Consider the following 17,192-nt stretch of genomic DNA (forward strand, 5'->3'; position numbering starts at 1 on the left):
GGCTGGGTTGAACAGCACTTTCAGCTGCCCCTCCCTTATGTGCCCCAAGTTTAACACGTCCCTATCACACTTTCACATTACAATTGTACTGGGAGTAACACACTTGATGAGCAAACCCCACAGTATTTTGGGCGCTGCAGGGATCTTTAGCTTAGGTACAAGAAGTGTTGCTGCAGAGTAAATGCGGGAAGCTAAAAACACAAAAGAGTAAAATTCAGAGAGAGAGAGAGAGAAGCAACCAGCTGAACCATAAAAGTTATTTATTGAATAATAGTGATAACTACACAAGGAGCTAAACCAACATACCAGTTACATTTTAAAGTTTAATACCTGAGTAGAAAAGAAAACAGAGAGAGAGAAAGAGGAGGGGGGGATCTCCCCCACTCCATGAGGCTTGAACTGGTCGGGGTTCCCAGGCGATGGTGGTAGCTCAGGGTCCTGAGTGCTGGAGACAGGCAGAGCCCCCAGCACGATCAGTCAGGAGCTGGAATCCCAGTGGAACTGATGCAGAGTTTGGGTCTATACATCAGAACCCTTACTTGGGCATAGGTCGGGGGTTTTGTAGAGAAAATACAATGGCTCAAGGGAGAACACTAGATTTGTTTATGGGTAAACTGATGGCTCAAGGATTTTCTTTAGGCTAGGCCAGGGGTAGGGAACCTATGGCACGCGTGCCAAAGGCAGCACGCGAGCTGATTTTCAGTGGCACTCACACTGCCTGGGTCCTGGCCACCGGTCCAGGGGGCTCTACATTTTAATTTAATTATAAATGAAACTTCTTAAACATTTTAAAAACCTTATTTACTTTACATACAACAATAGTTTAGTTCTATATTATAGACTTATAGAAAGAGACCTTCTAAAAACGTTAAAATGTATGACTGGCACGCGAAACCTTAAATGAGAGTGAATAAATGAAGACTCGGCACACCACTTCTGAAAGGTTGCCGACCCCTGGGATAGATAATAGGAGCTGATCACTCTTGGCTATGGGTGTTGTTTTCTTCCAGGGAGCTCACAAGGCAACTAGGCTGCTTCAGTATTATGGGATATCAATCAAAGATTTATTACTAGAATTGCTCTGATAATTGCTGAGCCGGGTGTGTGCAGGCATAGGTTCATTAGCATCTGGAGCAGGGATTCCCATGATGCAGTGCGTCCCTGCTTTTCTGGTCCCAGAGTTCAGTGCGATTCCCCGTTCCTCATTCTTGATGCTAATCCCTATCCCATCTTTCATGCAGATGAGGCTAGGGGAGTTGTCTCTGTTCTTCATTCTGTATGCAAAAATGGAGACGTCTTAATCTTGTGACCTTTGTCAGGAGGGGTCTAGGTGTGACTCCCCATGCCCTTCATTGTTCTCTGCAAGCCTTTTCTCCGATCGGTTTTGGTTCAAACAGAGATGGGGGTGAGGGGTGTCCTTCATGAGTCACACAGGCTAGATACTGCGCCCTGGTTCCCCAAAAACACAGAGCTGACTGGTATCAACAATAAGGATGGCAAGTGAAGTCTCGTACAGCTGGAGAACGTTCATTCTTCATTCTTTTGTAATTAGACTCGGGAAACTTTTAATCGGTTTGGATCTCTGATTGGACTAATAGCACCATACAGCTGTGATTCACTGGCCACGTCCCGTCAGTGGGTGGTTGACTGTATCAGCTGCCTTCTCTGTATACAAGGTGAGGAGACCATTAGCAGGTATAAGTAACTCTTCACCTTCTTTCACTGTTGTAATGTCCATTTTTCTGCCTGTCTAGTTCTTTCTGTCCTGTCTGTTGGCACTTAGATAACAGAATGGTGGGCATCTTGTAAATACCTCATTAGAAGAGAAGATTATGATGTGTAAAGAGCCTAGCACACTTTTGGCAACTGTACAAATAATAAATGGTCTGCATACAGGTAGATGACTGCTAAATTCCTTAGGGCTTGTCTACACAGAGACACTAAGGAAAGTTAATCCAAATGAACTAAAGGTGTAAATCTAAAGTGGCATTAAACACATGTGTGGATGCTCTGATTCTGAATTAAAATGGCCCTTATTACTTTTAGTGAATTACATTGTGGAATCTCCATCTCTGGAGATATTGAAGAGTAGGTTAGATAAATGTCTATCAGGGATGGTCTAGACAGTATTTGGTCCTGCCATGCGGGCAGGGGACTGGACTCGATGACCTCTCGAGGTCCCTTCCAGTCCTAGAATCTATGAATCTATGAATTAAACTAACCTGAAATAAGGCCCCTTTAATTCTAAATAAGTGTGTCCCCATAGGTGTTTAATGAAGTTTAACTAATGCATTTTGAAAATTAATTTGGATTAGCTTTCTTGACTATCTCCATGTAGACAAGCCCTTGGTACTAAACATTTTCATTCTCTTTACCCTGCCACTGGCTGTATTGGAGGGGTTTCCTGGAATAATTCTTTAAACAAAAAGTTCTTCCAGCAGCCCTCTGTCATGAGCATTCAAAGCTCCTGGAGTAAGTGTAGGCCATTTTCCCCTCTGTGAAAGAGTAGGATATTCTTTTCACCTAATGGTTAGATGTAAAGGGAAAGAGCTTGGTCATTGTTTAAGGCCATTTCCAATTAGGGTGACCAAACAGCAAATATGAAAACTCGGGACAGGGGGTAATAGGAGTCTATATAAGAAAAAGACCCCCCAAATCGGGACTATCCCTATAAAATCAGGACATCTGGTCACCTTATTTCCAATTATTATTAATCAGTCCTAAAAAACAGTGTTGGTGATTCAGAAACAGAAGAAGGGACTCCAATCTTTGCATGTACAAGATAGAAATCCCAGCAGTGTTTAGAAGTGACTGATGAACCTGGGTTTCCTGCCGAAGTTTTTGTCCAGCCCCATCTCTTTTACAATGAGAGTTTGGTGGAGGGATTCACCTCTACATTGGAACCTGAGATCTATCTGCATGACTTGTACTTGACTATGAGATTAGATTTAAATACTGAGAGCAGAGAGGCTACTGAAACCAGACACACCCAGAAAGCTGCTCCAAGCTGAATACAGTGCTTGTTCAATCCTGTATCATTCACAATAACATACCACTGCTATTAACTTTCAGACATTTAGGGTGTAATCCCGACTCCATTACAGTCAACAGGAGTTTTGCCATTGACTTTGATGGGGCCAAGATTTTACGCTATGCTGATAACAGCATAGCACATGGATCCTTCTGTATGAATATCCATGCAATCGAGGTTCAGTTTCATTAATTGTTACAGTACTTTTTCTCCTTTTCTCCACTCCAGGCCAGTCCATGAACCTGGGGTCAGCGGCGGAGGAGCTGAGATGTCTCCGTGAAGCACTAACAGCTCCAGACCCTGAGGCTCTGTTTCAGGCATCTTCCAAAATGGCCCGGGTAACTGACTCAAAAAGCTTGTGCGGATGTTCTAGTGACGGGGCACTATTCATTTTACATTTACGCTTTCATGATGCCTTTCCGTACTTGGAGTGAGCTGTGGGAGCGGGGCATTCATTGCTAGTAACCAGCAAGATGCTTTTCATAGATGTGTGCTCTGAATGCCATGTAAAAACCAGATTCCACAGAATGCTGCACACACATGAAAACACGCACACAGCTGTGCACACATGGACCTATCCAGCCATCCATGAGAAAAAACTGTGTTAGTGGAACATCAAGCCGAGAAACCACCCAGTCTTCATTCTGTCACTTTGTGGGTTTGCCTTAGCCTATAGTTGTGTGCATGCCTCTCTTTACTTCATTTTATAAGTTGTAAACAGATGCAGTGTATATCAGAGAATAGAAACTGGAAACTTACCTCCTGCATATCCAGTACAATGTTGTGCTAACTGTGCAACAGAGGCTTTGCCTCTAACCTGATATCATTAGTGAAGAATACCAAAATGTCGTCTATAGACTGTAGAGAGAATTGTAATCCCAAATGGCTCGCTAGACACGAGGCTAATTAACAATTTGTTGATGCATCTATCTTTTCATGGAGATATTAGGCCTCCATTTTTAAAAAGCCAGACATCATTGCAGTCTCTCCTTTTTTTGATTTGTTCCCAGGTTGTTAGTGAGTACTTTCCCTCAGAACAGGCCACAGACTTTATTAAGGCCACATTGGGTGGTATGTTGTCTGCCAGCCCCACCTGTGCCACGGCAGCTGGACTGTGGATGAAGATCATCCTGAAGGAGTGTGGAGATGCCATGCTGGACAAGGTAAAACGGGAAACTGGAGAGGTTTTCTGCCTAAACTCTAGGCTTTTAGATCTTTGCCCTTATGTGTAATGAACAAAAATCTTGCTGGTTCTCCCCCTTGGACATCGAGTCGATTCCATCTCTGTTCCTACCCTAAGATAGGCAATGGCAGAATCAATCGCAGTAGACAGAGATAATCCAAGGGAAAAGGAAGATGGTTGGTTATTTATTTGTCTAGCTTGTTGCCACAGTATTCAGCCAAGAAAGGCTTGAAAAAACAGACTCTGGGGAAAATACAACAAGACAGAATGACTGGCACTTGGAATCATCCCGTTATTAGGAGGCCTATGGCTAAGGGCTACCTGGATAAAAATAGCACTGTAGTCATTCCCAGTCAATCTGGAGCCTGGGCTCTGAGACCCACCCTCTGGCCAGGTTTCAGAGCCTGGGCTCCAGCCCAACCAGGAACAGCTACACTTTTACACTGCTGTGGGATTTTTTTTTGCTGTGTAGACGTACCCTTTAAGAATAGAAGGGGGGAGGGAGGGAGAAAACTATAGTGTCTTTGGGATCCACTATTTATATGCCTTATTCTGGAGCCCAGTGCGTTAGGGCTAGATGAAAGGAGCACTCCACAAATCTTCTAACAAGGCTGGTGAAAGGTCTCAGGACAGCAGAACTGCCATGTTTGCACAGCGTTTTGAAGATGTGAAGGGCCAGGAGTGAATATGAGAGGTCATCACCTGTTCATAGTCCCAGGCATTTGCACACTGTGTTTAAAGCACTTGCATATTTTGTGCTTGTGGTTGTTTATGAACTCCACATTCTTCCAGGCAAATGGTCGGATTTGGCTGCTTAAATCACACCTGCAAAATGTGGGCAAGCAAAGCCTTCTTTTGTGCATGCCAACTGGTTTATTTCATGCATAGCTGGGCACCACCACATTAAATTACCTGGTATGTATATGTGTGTGTCAGTGTTCATTTTTATAGCCAAGTGTGGGCAATTTTTGTGGGTTAAATTTATGCAGACATATTTGAACATTTGTTTCTTGAAGTGAAGAATTTCTAAAAAAGCAGCAACTGGCTAAATGGCTAAATAAAGGTTTTGATTCTGTAGAATGAATGGAGAGAGAGAAAAAGGGACATTTCTTTCTGGTTTTGTTCCTTCCAGGTGCCAGATATCCTGGTTATAATATATAGCCACATGCCTGCTATCCAGGAGGGTGGCTTGAGGCAGTTCCTGGTGGAGGCAGTGTCCATTTTAGCTCACCATGACCTAGAGACAGTGATCTCCAGCCTCCTCGGCGAACCTCTGCCGATGGACAGGTATATACCGCTACCTATTGCATTCATCTTGGTGAAACATGGATCCCACAGCTTTACTGGGAGATGTAGGGCTTTATTTAAGCAGCAAACAGTTTGGGATAATTCCTAAAGGTTAATAGCCTGGGTCTTTCTGCAGGAAGGTCCAAGAGCACGTTAAGGTGGGGTGCGGAGAGAAACTAAGTGTCATTCTGTTTCCATTAATTAATAGCTGCTTTGATATCCTAAAGACCTATCTTTCCTGGTATAACTGGAGTGTATTGTTGGAAACATCTACCTCTCTAGACACCTGAATTGACCTCACTCTGGAAATTAGCAGTGGCTGTTGGTTTCCTGGTAGCATGACAGCTTCAAGTCCAAATCCCTGGCTGATTACAAAGAATAGAGCCAATATTATCATTAGACCTCTGCTTGGTATCAGTGAGGGTGTGGCTGCTAGAATAGAGTTGCTGTCCTGGGTACTTAAAACTGGACTGGAAGCAGATCCATCATCTCATTTAAAGATCCCTAACTGAGTTATTAGTTATCAGTGCTGGAATCTAAGACCATAAGAACGGCCATACTGGGTCAGACCAAAGGTCCATCTAGCCCAGTGTCCTGTCTGCCGACAGTGGCTAGTGCCACATGCCCCAGAGGGAATGAACAGAACAGGTAATTGTCAAGTGATCCGTCCCCTGTTGCCCAGTCCCAGATTCTGGCAAACAGAGGGTAGGGACACCCTTTGTGAAGGGGACATAGGATGGCCACGAATATTTGGTCTCATAGTTGTATGTCCAGTGTGGCAAATTGCCGGCACTATTATGTTGCGTCCCGCACTTTCTCCTCTTGTGGGGGTGCAGGGCACCGTTTCTCACCCCTGAACTGGGGTATCAACTGTCCCATTAGTGTCCCAGAAAAGGGGAGTGGAGAGGGAGGGACCTGGGCCCACCCTCTACTCCAGGTCCCAGCCCAGGGGCTCTAGGGATAGCAGTGAACCACTTGAACTAGCGATTCCTTCCCCTGGGCTACTTCCCTCTCCGGCCCTTCAGCTTGTGGGGCTTCCTGCCCTCTCTCCACTTGGGCCAAGTTTCTCCCAACCTCTTGTGTCTGTAGAGTCCCTCTGCTCTGCACAAGCCGGGTTTCCCTTTACCTAGGGTCTTGGTCTTCTGGCCCGCCACAGCACTTCTCCAAACTGCTTCCTCCAAACTGCGCTCTGCTCCAACACCAAACCACTCTGCTTCAACTCCTCCAACTGTCTGATTGAAGCAGGGGGGGGTTTATCAGGTGACTGGCTTTAGGTGCTCTAATTGGCTTAATTGGTTTCAGGTGCTCTAATTAATCTGTAGCAGCCTCTCTTCCCCCTACAGGGACTAAGGCTCTCATCATCCTGGGGCTTACATATCTCCCATCTATCACTCTCCTGCTGTCCTCTGGCCGTGCTATATCACACCAGTTAGTAGGAATATGGCTTTTCCTTCATCAACTTGCCTTCCAAACCCTAGATCTTTGTAGCCACATGTTCATGATTCCATATTTACTGGAAAATGGGAAAGCAGGAACTGAGGTTGGCGCTCTGTGTCCTGTCCTTCTGAAGTCTAGTATTAATGGTGAGGCTGCAGTAAGACTAGGTCACTTAACCTAGTTCTGTAACTGGAAACTCAATATTTAAACACGAGGAGCGTTAAAGGAGGACAGTACTCCTAACTTTCTCATCATTGGCAAGGAGAAAATTTGGTCTTTACTTAAATATGACGTATTCAGTCTGAGCCACAAAAGTGTCCAGGGGTCACATGTAACTTCTGTTAAATTGCAGTGACATCACTGAGCTGTGGAGATCTCTGGGGGGAGACCCCTTGCTTGCCACTCAAGTCCTAAAGATCCTGATAGACAAGATAAAGACTCCAACAAGACAAGAAGGCCGCGTCACCTCAGAGACTGAAATCGACAGGGATTTGGCAGCTGCTGAACCTCTCTCAGTAAGTAAAGACAGACACGTCTTTCAGGCTTTCCTCTGCCCTGTGACAATCCTGCTGATGCAAAGCTAGAAGTGTGGTATAATATTGCTGTGTGGGCACTTCTCCTCTGATGTACTGTTTCCCTGAGTCCAGCTCTGCTGTCTGTGGAACAAATACGGCAGTTTTAGAGTACGTGGCTGATTTACCTAATAACATCTGGCAATTAGAAAGTCTTTGAACCAGGTTTCTCACAGTGCTTTGCAAATATTCCCTAGGACTCACAACATGCCTTGGTAGGTCATCCACATTTGTACAGATGTGGGAAACTGAGCCACGAGTTAAGCGAGTTGCTCGCAGTCATTCAAGTTACTGGCGGAAGTGATAATTTAGTACAGCAGATCTCAGCAGGGGAGAGAGGGTGTGATGGTGTTGGGAAGAGAGCTCAGTTTTTACCATTCTCTCCTTTCAGGCAACATGTGCCATCTCTGAGGTGGTGTCAGCACTGCAGTCGAGCAAAGCTGTCCAGGAGCTGCTCCCAGAGTTGTTTCCTGTTCTCCTGCAGCAGATCAGCCAAACTCTTGGACAAGAGATGCCTTTGCCAGGGATAAGCAGCCAGAGTGAATTCCAAAAAGACCTACAACATACTGAGGGCGACCCTTGCCGGTAATTAGAAGGAAGGGAGAGAAACAAAGAGAATTCCAATAGAGTTGTGTGACACTCCCCAGGAGTTCCCTGGGTTACCCGTATAAGATAAAGCCCCAAATATCGGGGCATCTGGTCACGCAAGTTTCTTTCTCTGTCTGTTCCCCTCAAAGAGCTCCTGCCCATGTCCTTTTATACAGTTTCCCTGTTAATGGAATGATTGGTTCCTTGACTCGCTAGCCCCAATCAGACCTTGTAATCAGGTACACCTCTGTCCAATTAGGCCTTCTGTGAGGAACCAAATTAGTACTAATAGTGACCAGAGTGCTGACTCAAGTGCAAACCCTCAGCACTCTGTCACATCCTATCTGGAGATATGACCCCAAAATGTCCATTACTGATCACCACACTCTATGTCCCCAGTGTTTGGGTCCTGATCATGTATCTTTTCCATATCATTGGACTCTGCTAGTGCCCAGACTCCTTGGAGAAAGGAAAAAATGACTGCAAAATTTTGTCCCTAGCAAAACTAGTCCTATGAGACGTATGAGACTGAAACTTACCTCCCGGCATCAAGTCCTTCCAGGGACACTGGTGTCCAGGATATTGCCAATGGATGACCTGTCGATGAACAGCAGACCTGACAAGTAACTGGGGCTTCCTGACTCTGTTCAGGCTGCACCTTCCTACTGATTGCTGCAGTTCTGTGCCTCTCTTTCCCCAGGCTTTCTATCAAAGCATTAGAGGCTGTGCTTTTCAAAGCTGGGAATGAGAGACTGGGGAGAGTGCTCAGGGAGCAGAGAACACAGAGTCTGCTTGAAAACCCCAAGACTCACCATGAGGGAGTGTGTCTGCTGGTGAGGTAAGAGATCTAGGAGGCATGATTTTATCCTTGGGAATCAGTAGCAAATAGAGTGGCTGAGAGGGAACCTCCAGTTTATAGCTTTGTGGGGGTGCCCTGGGTGGAAACCCACAGCTCCCATTCATAGATATCAGAGCTGTATGCTCAGAGCAGCTGAGTTTTTGAAGTGTGCAATCTACCCCATAAGCGGTTTATTTTGTCTTCCAGTATTCTGCTAAGATCTGAACTAGTAACACCTGAGATCTTACAGAGCCTCCTCCCCTGGGTGAATTCCCCAACAGAAAACCTCCGAGTCACCAGCACAGCTTTCCTTGCCCAGGTAAGACACAGGGTTCTGAAGAGCAGTGTCACCATTAGACTGTTGTCTCATGTTTGCCTTTCTTTCGGGAGTTGTACAGTTCAGTTCATAGGAGTAATTGTCATTTTAGATAGTAGAATGGGTCCTCCTTTATATGGAAACCTCACAAGGAATTTCATTACACCTTTCTGAGTCATTCTCTCTCTGATATTTTTATTGCTGTCATTGCCTATGCTAGCTACACAACCACTGGTGCTGGCTGAGAGAGATACAGAGAGAATTTGAATTCCTGGACCTCTTCTGCCAAGTCCTAGTGCTGATACTAACCAACAGCTCCTGATCTTGGTTTAGCTCAGCAGAACTTCTGAATGAACCTAGTGTCCTAATACTATAAAACAAGCAACATACAAATACATTCACATCTATCTTAGGTTCTCATTACTGTAGTATCTGAGTACCTCAAAACTCTTTAATGTCTGTATCCTCACGACACTCCTGGGAGGTAGGGAAGCACAATGATTCCTATTTTACAGGCAGGGAGCTGATGCACAGAAGGGCTAAGTGACTTGCCCAAGGTCTTTGAGGGAGCAGGAAATTGAACCTGGGTCTCCTAAGTCCTGAGCTAGTGTGATAGCAGCTGGACCATCCCCCCTTTCCACAGCCTTCCTCTAACATCGGCATCATATTTCCCACTTATGCTAAGCAGCTATCTTAGGGGCTCATCTGGTTCTAAGAAAAACGATTGATCTGTGCCTGTGACGGGCTGTACCTGGGCTTTGAGGCCCCTTACAATAGGCCCGGTGGTCCTACTACACCCTGCCCCAGGAAAACAGCCACAAATCTGGGTCTGACCAGAGAGGCCTCATGAAAGCAGCCAATCAGAGCCCATCAGGCTCAGCTCAAAGGAGCTGCAGGGCCTTAGCAGGTCAGTTCCTGGCAGGACCTGGAGGGGCAAGAAAGGGGGCTGCTCTCTGGCCACAGAAATTCAGGGGATAGCCAGAGTTTGATTCTGGCAGCCAGAGTTTGATTCTGGCAGCATTTGCTTAAGCTGGATTTGCAGGAAGAGGGTCCCTAAGAACTTTAACCCGGAGGTGAGGGTGAAGCTAAAAGTGGCCGGAAGGAAGAAGCAAAAATGAACTGAAATCAAGCAGTGCCTAGCTACTGTTTCCAGGGTCCATGGTTTGGAACCCAGAGTTATGGGCAGGCCCTGGTTCCCCCACCATCTACAGTGGCATAAGCCCCACAGAGGGGACACTGCTTATGGAGAGCTTGAATAAAGGGCAGAATTTCAAGGACCCAGAGTTGGGGCTGGAGACCCTAGTGAGGGCAATGGGATTGTTCTTGACTACCCCAGAAGGGGTTCATTTGGATTTTGGGACGCAGCCAGAGGCCTGAGCCACAGAAGACTCACTGAGGTCAGCTGGCAGGGTATGCCAGGGGTGAGAAGAGGACTGTGGTACCAGACCCAGCCACTAAGAGGCTCTCAAGAGGTGAGTGGATCCCTATTGTAGTGCCCAAAAGGAAAGCTCCATGTTTTAAGACATTTCTCATTTGTGTGGAATAATAAAGTTACAGTGTCTTATGTGCCAAGTGTCAGAGGGGGAGCCATATTAGTCTGTATCCACAAGACTGTGGCTGTAGGAGGACTCCTTGTTGTTTTTAGTGTATTCCATGTCTGCTCAAATTATATTCCCAATCTTAATGATCATATTGGGGCTAATGGACATGTTGATTTTATTTCAGCTAATGAGTGACCCCATGCTCAGGGAGAAGAAGTTCCTTAAGTCTGTCTTGAGCATCTTGGAAGAAAGGTCCCAGGATAGGAACAGCATTGTCCGCCAGATGGCAGTGAGAGGCCTGGGAAATTTAGTCTATGGGGCACCTGAGAAGGTAAGAGAGATTACTGAATAGAATGCAGCATAACTAGAGAAACCAAGAGAGAGAGTTGTTCAGAGTTTCCAGAGGCTGCACAAAATGCACTAGGCCAAATTCTGCTCTCTCACATACCCTAGTAACCTCTTTGCAGTAAACATAGAGCAAGCTGGATCCTTTGGTAAGCTGCAAAAAGAAGAACAGGAGTACTTGTGGCACCTTAGAGACTAACAAATTTATTAGAGCATAAGCTTTCGTGGACTACAGCCCACTTCTTTGGTAAGCTGGGCATAAGTCAACAATGAGCACTTTAATATGACCATATGTAAATGTATACATCTGGGAACAAAAAGTGCAGGCCATACTTACAGGATGAGAGACTCTATCGCAGGAAGCAATGATGCTGAAAAAAACTTGAGTCATGGCAGATAATCAGTTGAACATAAGCTCCCAATACGAAGTTGTGGCCAAAAGGGCTGAAATGATCCTTGGAGGTATAAACAGAGGAATCTTGAAGAAGAGTAAAGAAGTTATTTTCCCTCTGACTATGGCACTCATGTGAGCACTGCTGGAATACTGTGTCCAGATCAGGTGTCCACAGTTCAAGAAGGATGCTGATAAATTAGAGAGGATTCAGAGAAGAGTCGCAAGGATTGGAAAATATCCCTTTAGTGATAGACTCAAGGAGCTCAATCTATTTAGCTTTACAAACAGAAGGTTAAGGAGTGACTTGAGGACAGTCTATAACTACTCACATGGGGAATACATTTTGATAATGGGTTCTTCACATTAGCAAACAAAGGTATAACAAGATTCAATGGGGAAAAATGAAGCTAGGCTAATTCAGACTGGAAATAAGGCATACTTTTTTCATGGTAATTTTAATTAACCATTGGAACAATTTACCAAAGGTTGTGGTGGATTCTCTGTCCCTAGCAATTTTAACATCAAGATTGGATGTTTTTCTAAAAGATACACTCTAGTTCAAACAGAGACTATTTTGGGGAAGTTCTATGTTATGTAGGAGGTCAGACCGGATAATCGCAATGGTCCCTTTTGGCCTTGGAATCTAAGTAACTAGGAATCTAATAATAGAATTACACAGGTGTATTATGGTACCAAGTTGGGCTCATTGTAGCTAGCACCTGGTCTGAAATATAGCTATAGGTCTCTGGGGGGAGACGGGGTTGATGAAATTCTCACAGCTTCATAATTGCTAAAGAAAACTTATTAGAAGTGTGATCAGTGATAAGTGTTCTTTAATGTCATATGTTTGTACAGGTGAAAAAGCACAAGAAGTTTCTTCTGGACATACTGATCGGGGCCTTACATGACATTTTCAGTTCGGAAGTCATTGGCGAGAGCATGAAAGCACTGGCCAAAGTCCTGAAGGAGCTGAAAGAGAAGGACATAGGTTCTTCCTTCAAAGACCTCACCCAACAGATCCGGACCTACTTTGACGATGTATGTGAACAGATCTCTCCAACCCCAGTTCAACCGATCTTGATTAGACTCCATTTACAATGCATGATGTGGACTCCCTGGGCATTGCTCATGTCGGAGTGAAAAGATTTTAGGCCCCAGGGAAGAGAGGTGTTTTACGGAGGAGGAGAACATTAGGAGGATGGGGATGACATCCCTGCTCCCACAGTCTCACCCGTCTATTCTTCTTTATTGCCACTGAGAACCTCAAAGAAAATCTGAATACTAGATTAGATAGCTAGATAACCATGAAATGGGGGTTACAGAGTACAATAGAGAGTGTTGGGCTTGTTCTATACCATTTTTATGTGAGAGGGTTGGAATGATAATTCCGTTTTGCACAGAATTTAGAGATTTCAAATTTGGGTTTTGTTCCTATTTGTGGGAACCCCTCTCCCCAAAGTTCAAAACTCTTTGTGAAATAGAATTACTATTCTCAACCTAGCTCTATTGGAAGCCTTGGCCCAGGGCAGTCTGCTCTCAGACTATCCCGGTGCTGGGAACCCAGGAAACTCTGGGAGCTAGAGGTGCCAGGGAGTTGCAAATTTGAGAGCCAGGACTCCCAGGGTCCCAGAAGCTGGGGGCCTGGAAGCCCATGATCCCAATCAGCCTGCTAGATTGGCTGCCACAGAGCTGGATGGGTGCACTGGAAAGACACCAGGCAAGTTTCTAAGGACCCCTACCTGGCTTCCGGAGGAATTTCATCAAAACTGAACGGTCTCTAAAATATTTTGATGAATCAGCAAATTCGAACAAAAAATTGGTTAATTACCGTTTTTCAACTAGCTGTAGTTGGAATCACTCTACTTTAACGTAGAAGAGATGGCTGTGCAAAGTGTATGATGTGATTGTCTCTTAATTACTAACTTGCGGGGCTTTCTTGGCTGTAGGAGGATGATGCTCTTCGCTCAATGGCCTTTGTCCTATTTGGCATCCTGGCCCGGCTGACAAAGAGAAAATGGAAGACCTATTTCGCCGACCAGGTTAAAAAGAGCTGGGTCACACTTCTGCTGCACCTGCAAGACCCAAACCCTGAGATTTCAATGGTAAGACCGACAGTGACTTATTTACTAAGCGAAAGGAATCTTCCTCCCAATGCCAGGGGAGCTCTGCTATTCCTGCCTGCTGTGGAGGCCCAAATTCTCCCCTCAGTTCATTGCCCTCCTGCTGAGTCAGTTCCAGCCAGGTTGGTCCATGGCTGCCTCACCAGAATCCAGGAGAGGTCATGGGTCTGACCCCGACAGGTCTCTGTTCCTGTCTGTCTCTGCACCCCAGGCCCCTGCCTCCCCAGAACAGAGAGACCACAGCTATGCCTGGTGTAGCAGCTTTCATCGGTATATCTGTTCCCAAAAGACATTGATGCTATCTCCAGGTTTCAGTTGAAGCTCTCCCGTCTATTAGTCATTCCTGCATGTTTTCTGCCAATTACATCCAGATGAATCCCTTTTTTTGATCCTGGAATAGATGAGCAGGCACGCAGATGAGTTCCCTTTGAATGAACATAGCACTCGGTAGGGAACAATTCAATGGTGTGACACTCTTTTTCAGGAATGCAGAGCTACGTTTCACCTCTGTTTACCGTTTTTGGGACAGAAGAGACTCCAAAGTGCAATTAATGAGCACCTTGGTGGCACAGCCGAGCTGAAGCCTGAAGAGCTCCAGGTGGACATTTGCAGATACCTTGTGAGTGAGCTGTTGAACTGTCTGAGATTATTGACTGGAGTGGTGGTGTAGAGGTGGGGGGGGATGTGTGATGGATGATGTAAATAACTGTAAGAGTGGGATATATGACTGAGGGTGATGGGAAATGTAAATCTGCCACAGATTCCCATTGTTCCCACTTCTACCCAGCCACCTGTTCTCTATCTTATTTACCTGTGGTTCGTAAAAGCATGTGCTGGCAGTCAAAGGGCACTTCTAGCCAGAGAGAGCTCATGTGTCCCTGATTTCCTCTAGGCCAAAGAGAATGCAGAGCTGCTGGAGAAATTGTACCAAACCACCATCACATACTTCTATAGCAGCTGGGAAGAGATCCGGGCAGTTGCAGCCAACTTAGCTGGTGAGAGATGATGCCCAGTGTCCCTTTTGGTATTTCCATTGAGGGAGACAGAAACAATCCCACTGTGCAGTGCTGAGCTGCCATTAATCTCTCTGTGCCTCAGCTTCCCATCCATAGATGGAGATGTTAATATCCCCACCTCTCAGTGTGGTGGATTAGTTGCTATCAAGTGCTTCAGGATCATTGCAGGGAAAGCACGGTACAGTCATTTAGTAGTAGAGGCAGGGACATTGTCATGTAGGGCATGACTACACTTTGAGCTGGGTGTATAATTCCCAGCTTGATGAGACGTACCCGCACTACCCTGTTTCCCCGAAAATAAGACATCCTCCGAAAATAAGGCCTACTTACAGTTTTGCCTCTCGTTGTAATATAAGGCATCCCCCCGATAATAAGACCTCCCCGATAATAAGGCATCCACCGATAATAAGGCATTTTTCATTTCTGAAAAATAAGACATCCCCTGAAAATAAGACCTAGCGCATCTTTGGGAGCAAAAATTAATATAAGACACTGTCTTATTTTCGGGGAAACAGGGTAGTCCTGCGTGCTAGAAATAGAGAGTAGTTGCGATGGCGGGAGCAGCAGGAGGTTTAACCACCCCAAGTATGATCCCATCCAAACCCTAAAGTCTATTCTTAAGGTGGCTAGCTCCTCCCACTGCTCGTGCTGCCTTAGCTACATTCTAATGTTAGCATGCTATCACTGTCAGAGCCAGTGTGGGCCTGTCCCATTGAACTGGGAGTGACACCCCTAGATCAAAGTGCAGACCTACCCACAGTGTTGTTCAGTGCTCCTCACTGCTACTTCATCATTGGGAGGCATGCAGCCCACCTCCCCATAGTGCCTGCTGGTTCAGGTTCCTGGCCACACCACCTTGTCAAGGAAGCATTAGGTTCCTCCTCTTTGGCCCTGTGCCCTCTTCACCCTAGCACACCCATGTGAGACAGGCAGGCATTGTGGCCTACGTCTCACCTATCAGTCACCTTGTGAGATCCCTGCTTAGAACTCACTTATTCCTGGCCCCAGTCCTTTGCTCAGACCACTAGACCAAGACACTATCTTAGTATGTCTCCAATAACTGACAGCAGTGGCAAGAGGAACACAGACTGTTTCAAGCAAATGGGTTTTATGGAAACATTCTTTTTAAAAACTGTCTCTCTCATTCTCTTCAGTGTGGACTCTAAACTGCTCTAGCATCCTCTTGCCCACAGCTCACCCTTAGGCCCACAGTAGGAGATGCCAAAGACCTGTCTAGGGGCTGCTAATATCACTTTGCACTCAACAAGGGAAGGTTTTATTATTATTGATGTTATTTATTTTACCTTGTGTATTTAGGCATCATCCTGGAACACACAGCCAGGCAGCGTATGGAATGGCTGGACCTGGAATATCTGCTGATGTGTAAGTAATAAATACAGCTGAAGTCCTGTTCATTAGTGAGTTCTAAAGGAATTTAGCTGGCAAGCAGCAGTAACCGATACCACTGGTGCAAAGTGCATCAGCCACACAGCAAAGGACAAATTCACTCTTGCCCAGTAGAAAGTCCGCTTTAATTTTCCCTAAAGGGGGAAGCTGCAGAAGGTGTGATATGAGTCAGTACATCTCCTGGTTGTCCCGGCAATGCCCCCTCCACAGCCAGTGCTATCCACTCTTTGGGCTTTATTGGCTCTCTGTGGACTCCCCAGGTGAGAAGAAGTTGTCGCCACTTTCTGCTAGCTCAAATTTCCCACCAGCATTTTTTCTTCCAGTAGGTGCCCTGTATCCTGCATAAACCAGCTTGGACCTGGCCTCTGTTAAACTCCAGGTTTATTTGCGCTCAGGCAGTGTGTCCTGAATAGAGATGGAAAATAAACTTAAAAGTGGAAGCTATTGAAACAATGGGCCTTCTTCCATTTACAGCAGAGTGGATGACTTTCTGGTAGAGTCAGGGTCTCCCCCTAGTTGAGAGCATGGAAGGGACCCAGTGGAGGAACCTAAAGCTTTGTTTGTATTGGAGAGCTGCTGTAGTGTGGTATCCAGCTATTTCAGGCAGAGGTGACTCTATGAAAAGTGGGGCATATTCATCTCTCATGTATTTTCCATCCCATTAGAAGGACTGAGCCCAGTCTCACATTTTTCCATGTGATCATTCTGCTCGGGTAGTTCAAGGTTCTGTGATCACACTTAGCTGTGATTTGACAGTCTGTTCACTAACGTGTTGTCCTCTGTAATTTCAGCTCTCCAGGTCCTACAGAAAGACCCAAGTCCCACAGTCCAGCTGGTGGCAACTGAGATTATAAGTGACATCTGTTCTGGCCGAGTGATTGGGGAATGAAGCGGAACGAAGACAAACAGAAGAAGGCGCTCCAGTAGTATAAGGGCCCTACTGTCAATCAAATGTTAACCCACCCCTTGCCCACCCGTCACCAGAAGTCCCACATCCATGGGGTATTACTTCTGGGGTCAAGGCGGACACATAACCAGAAGCAAGATGTCATGTGGCCCCTCTAAGAACTCCTCCCACTACCCTCTACCAATCAGGAGGGGTTTCCGCAACTGGGGA

At 45.7% G+C, this 17,192-nt stretch overlaps 1 protein-coding gene across 1 annotated transcript in view; it reads left to right on the forward strand.

Annotated features, from left to right (window-relative positions):
* Nucleotides 1-16,964, forward strand: part of LOC128831969 (maestro heat-like repeat-containing protein family member 2B) — a 32,572-nt gene extending 15,608 nt beyond the window's left edge. Inside the window, exons 17-31 of the mRNA XM_054018957.1 lie at nt 1,553-1,676; nt 3,260-3,369; nt 4,042-4,194; nt 5,347-5,501; nt 7,291-7,453; nt 7,902-8,095; nt 8,799-8,936; nt 9,144-9,255; nt 10,978-11,124; nt 12,388-12,570; nt 13,479-13,634; nt 14,137-14,271; nt 14,545-14,647; nt 15,986-16,051; nt 16,867-16,964. Of these exons, the coding sequence (XP_053874932.1) occupies nt 1,553-1,676; nt 3,260-3,369; nt 4,042-4,194; nt 5,347-5,501; nt 7,291-7,453; nt 7,902-8,095; nt 8,799-8,936; nt 9,144-9,255; nt 10,978-11,124; nt 12,388-12,570; nt 13,479-13,634; nt 14,137-14,271; nt 14,545-14,647; nt 15,986-16,051; nt 16,867-16,964 (2,037 nt within the window). The remainder of the gene's footprint in view (nt 1-1,552; nt 1,677-3,259; nt 3,370-4,041; nt 4,195-5,346; nt 5,502-7,290; nt 7,454-7,901; nt 8,096-8,798; nt 8,937-9,143; nt 9,256-10,977; nt 11,125-12,387; nt 12,571-13,478; nt 13,635-14,136; nt 14,272-14,544; nt 14,648-15,985; nt 16,052-16,866) is intronic.
* Nucleotides 16,965-17,192: the final 228 nt, after the last annotated feature.

Source organism: Malaclemys terrapin, chromosome 2 (assembly GCF_027887155.1).
Source record: "Malaclemys terrapin pileata isolate rMalTer1 chromosome 2, rMalTer1.hap1, whole genome shotgun sequence".
NCBI lineage: Eukaryota > Metazoa > Chordata > Testudines > Emydidae > Malaclemys > Malaclemys terrapin.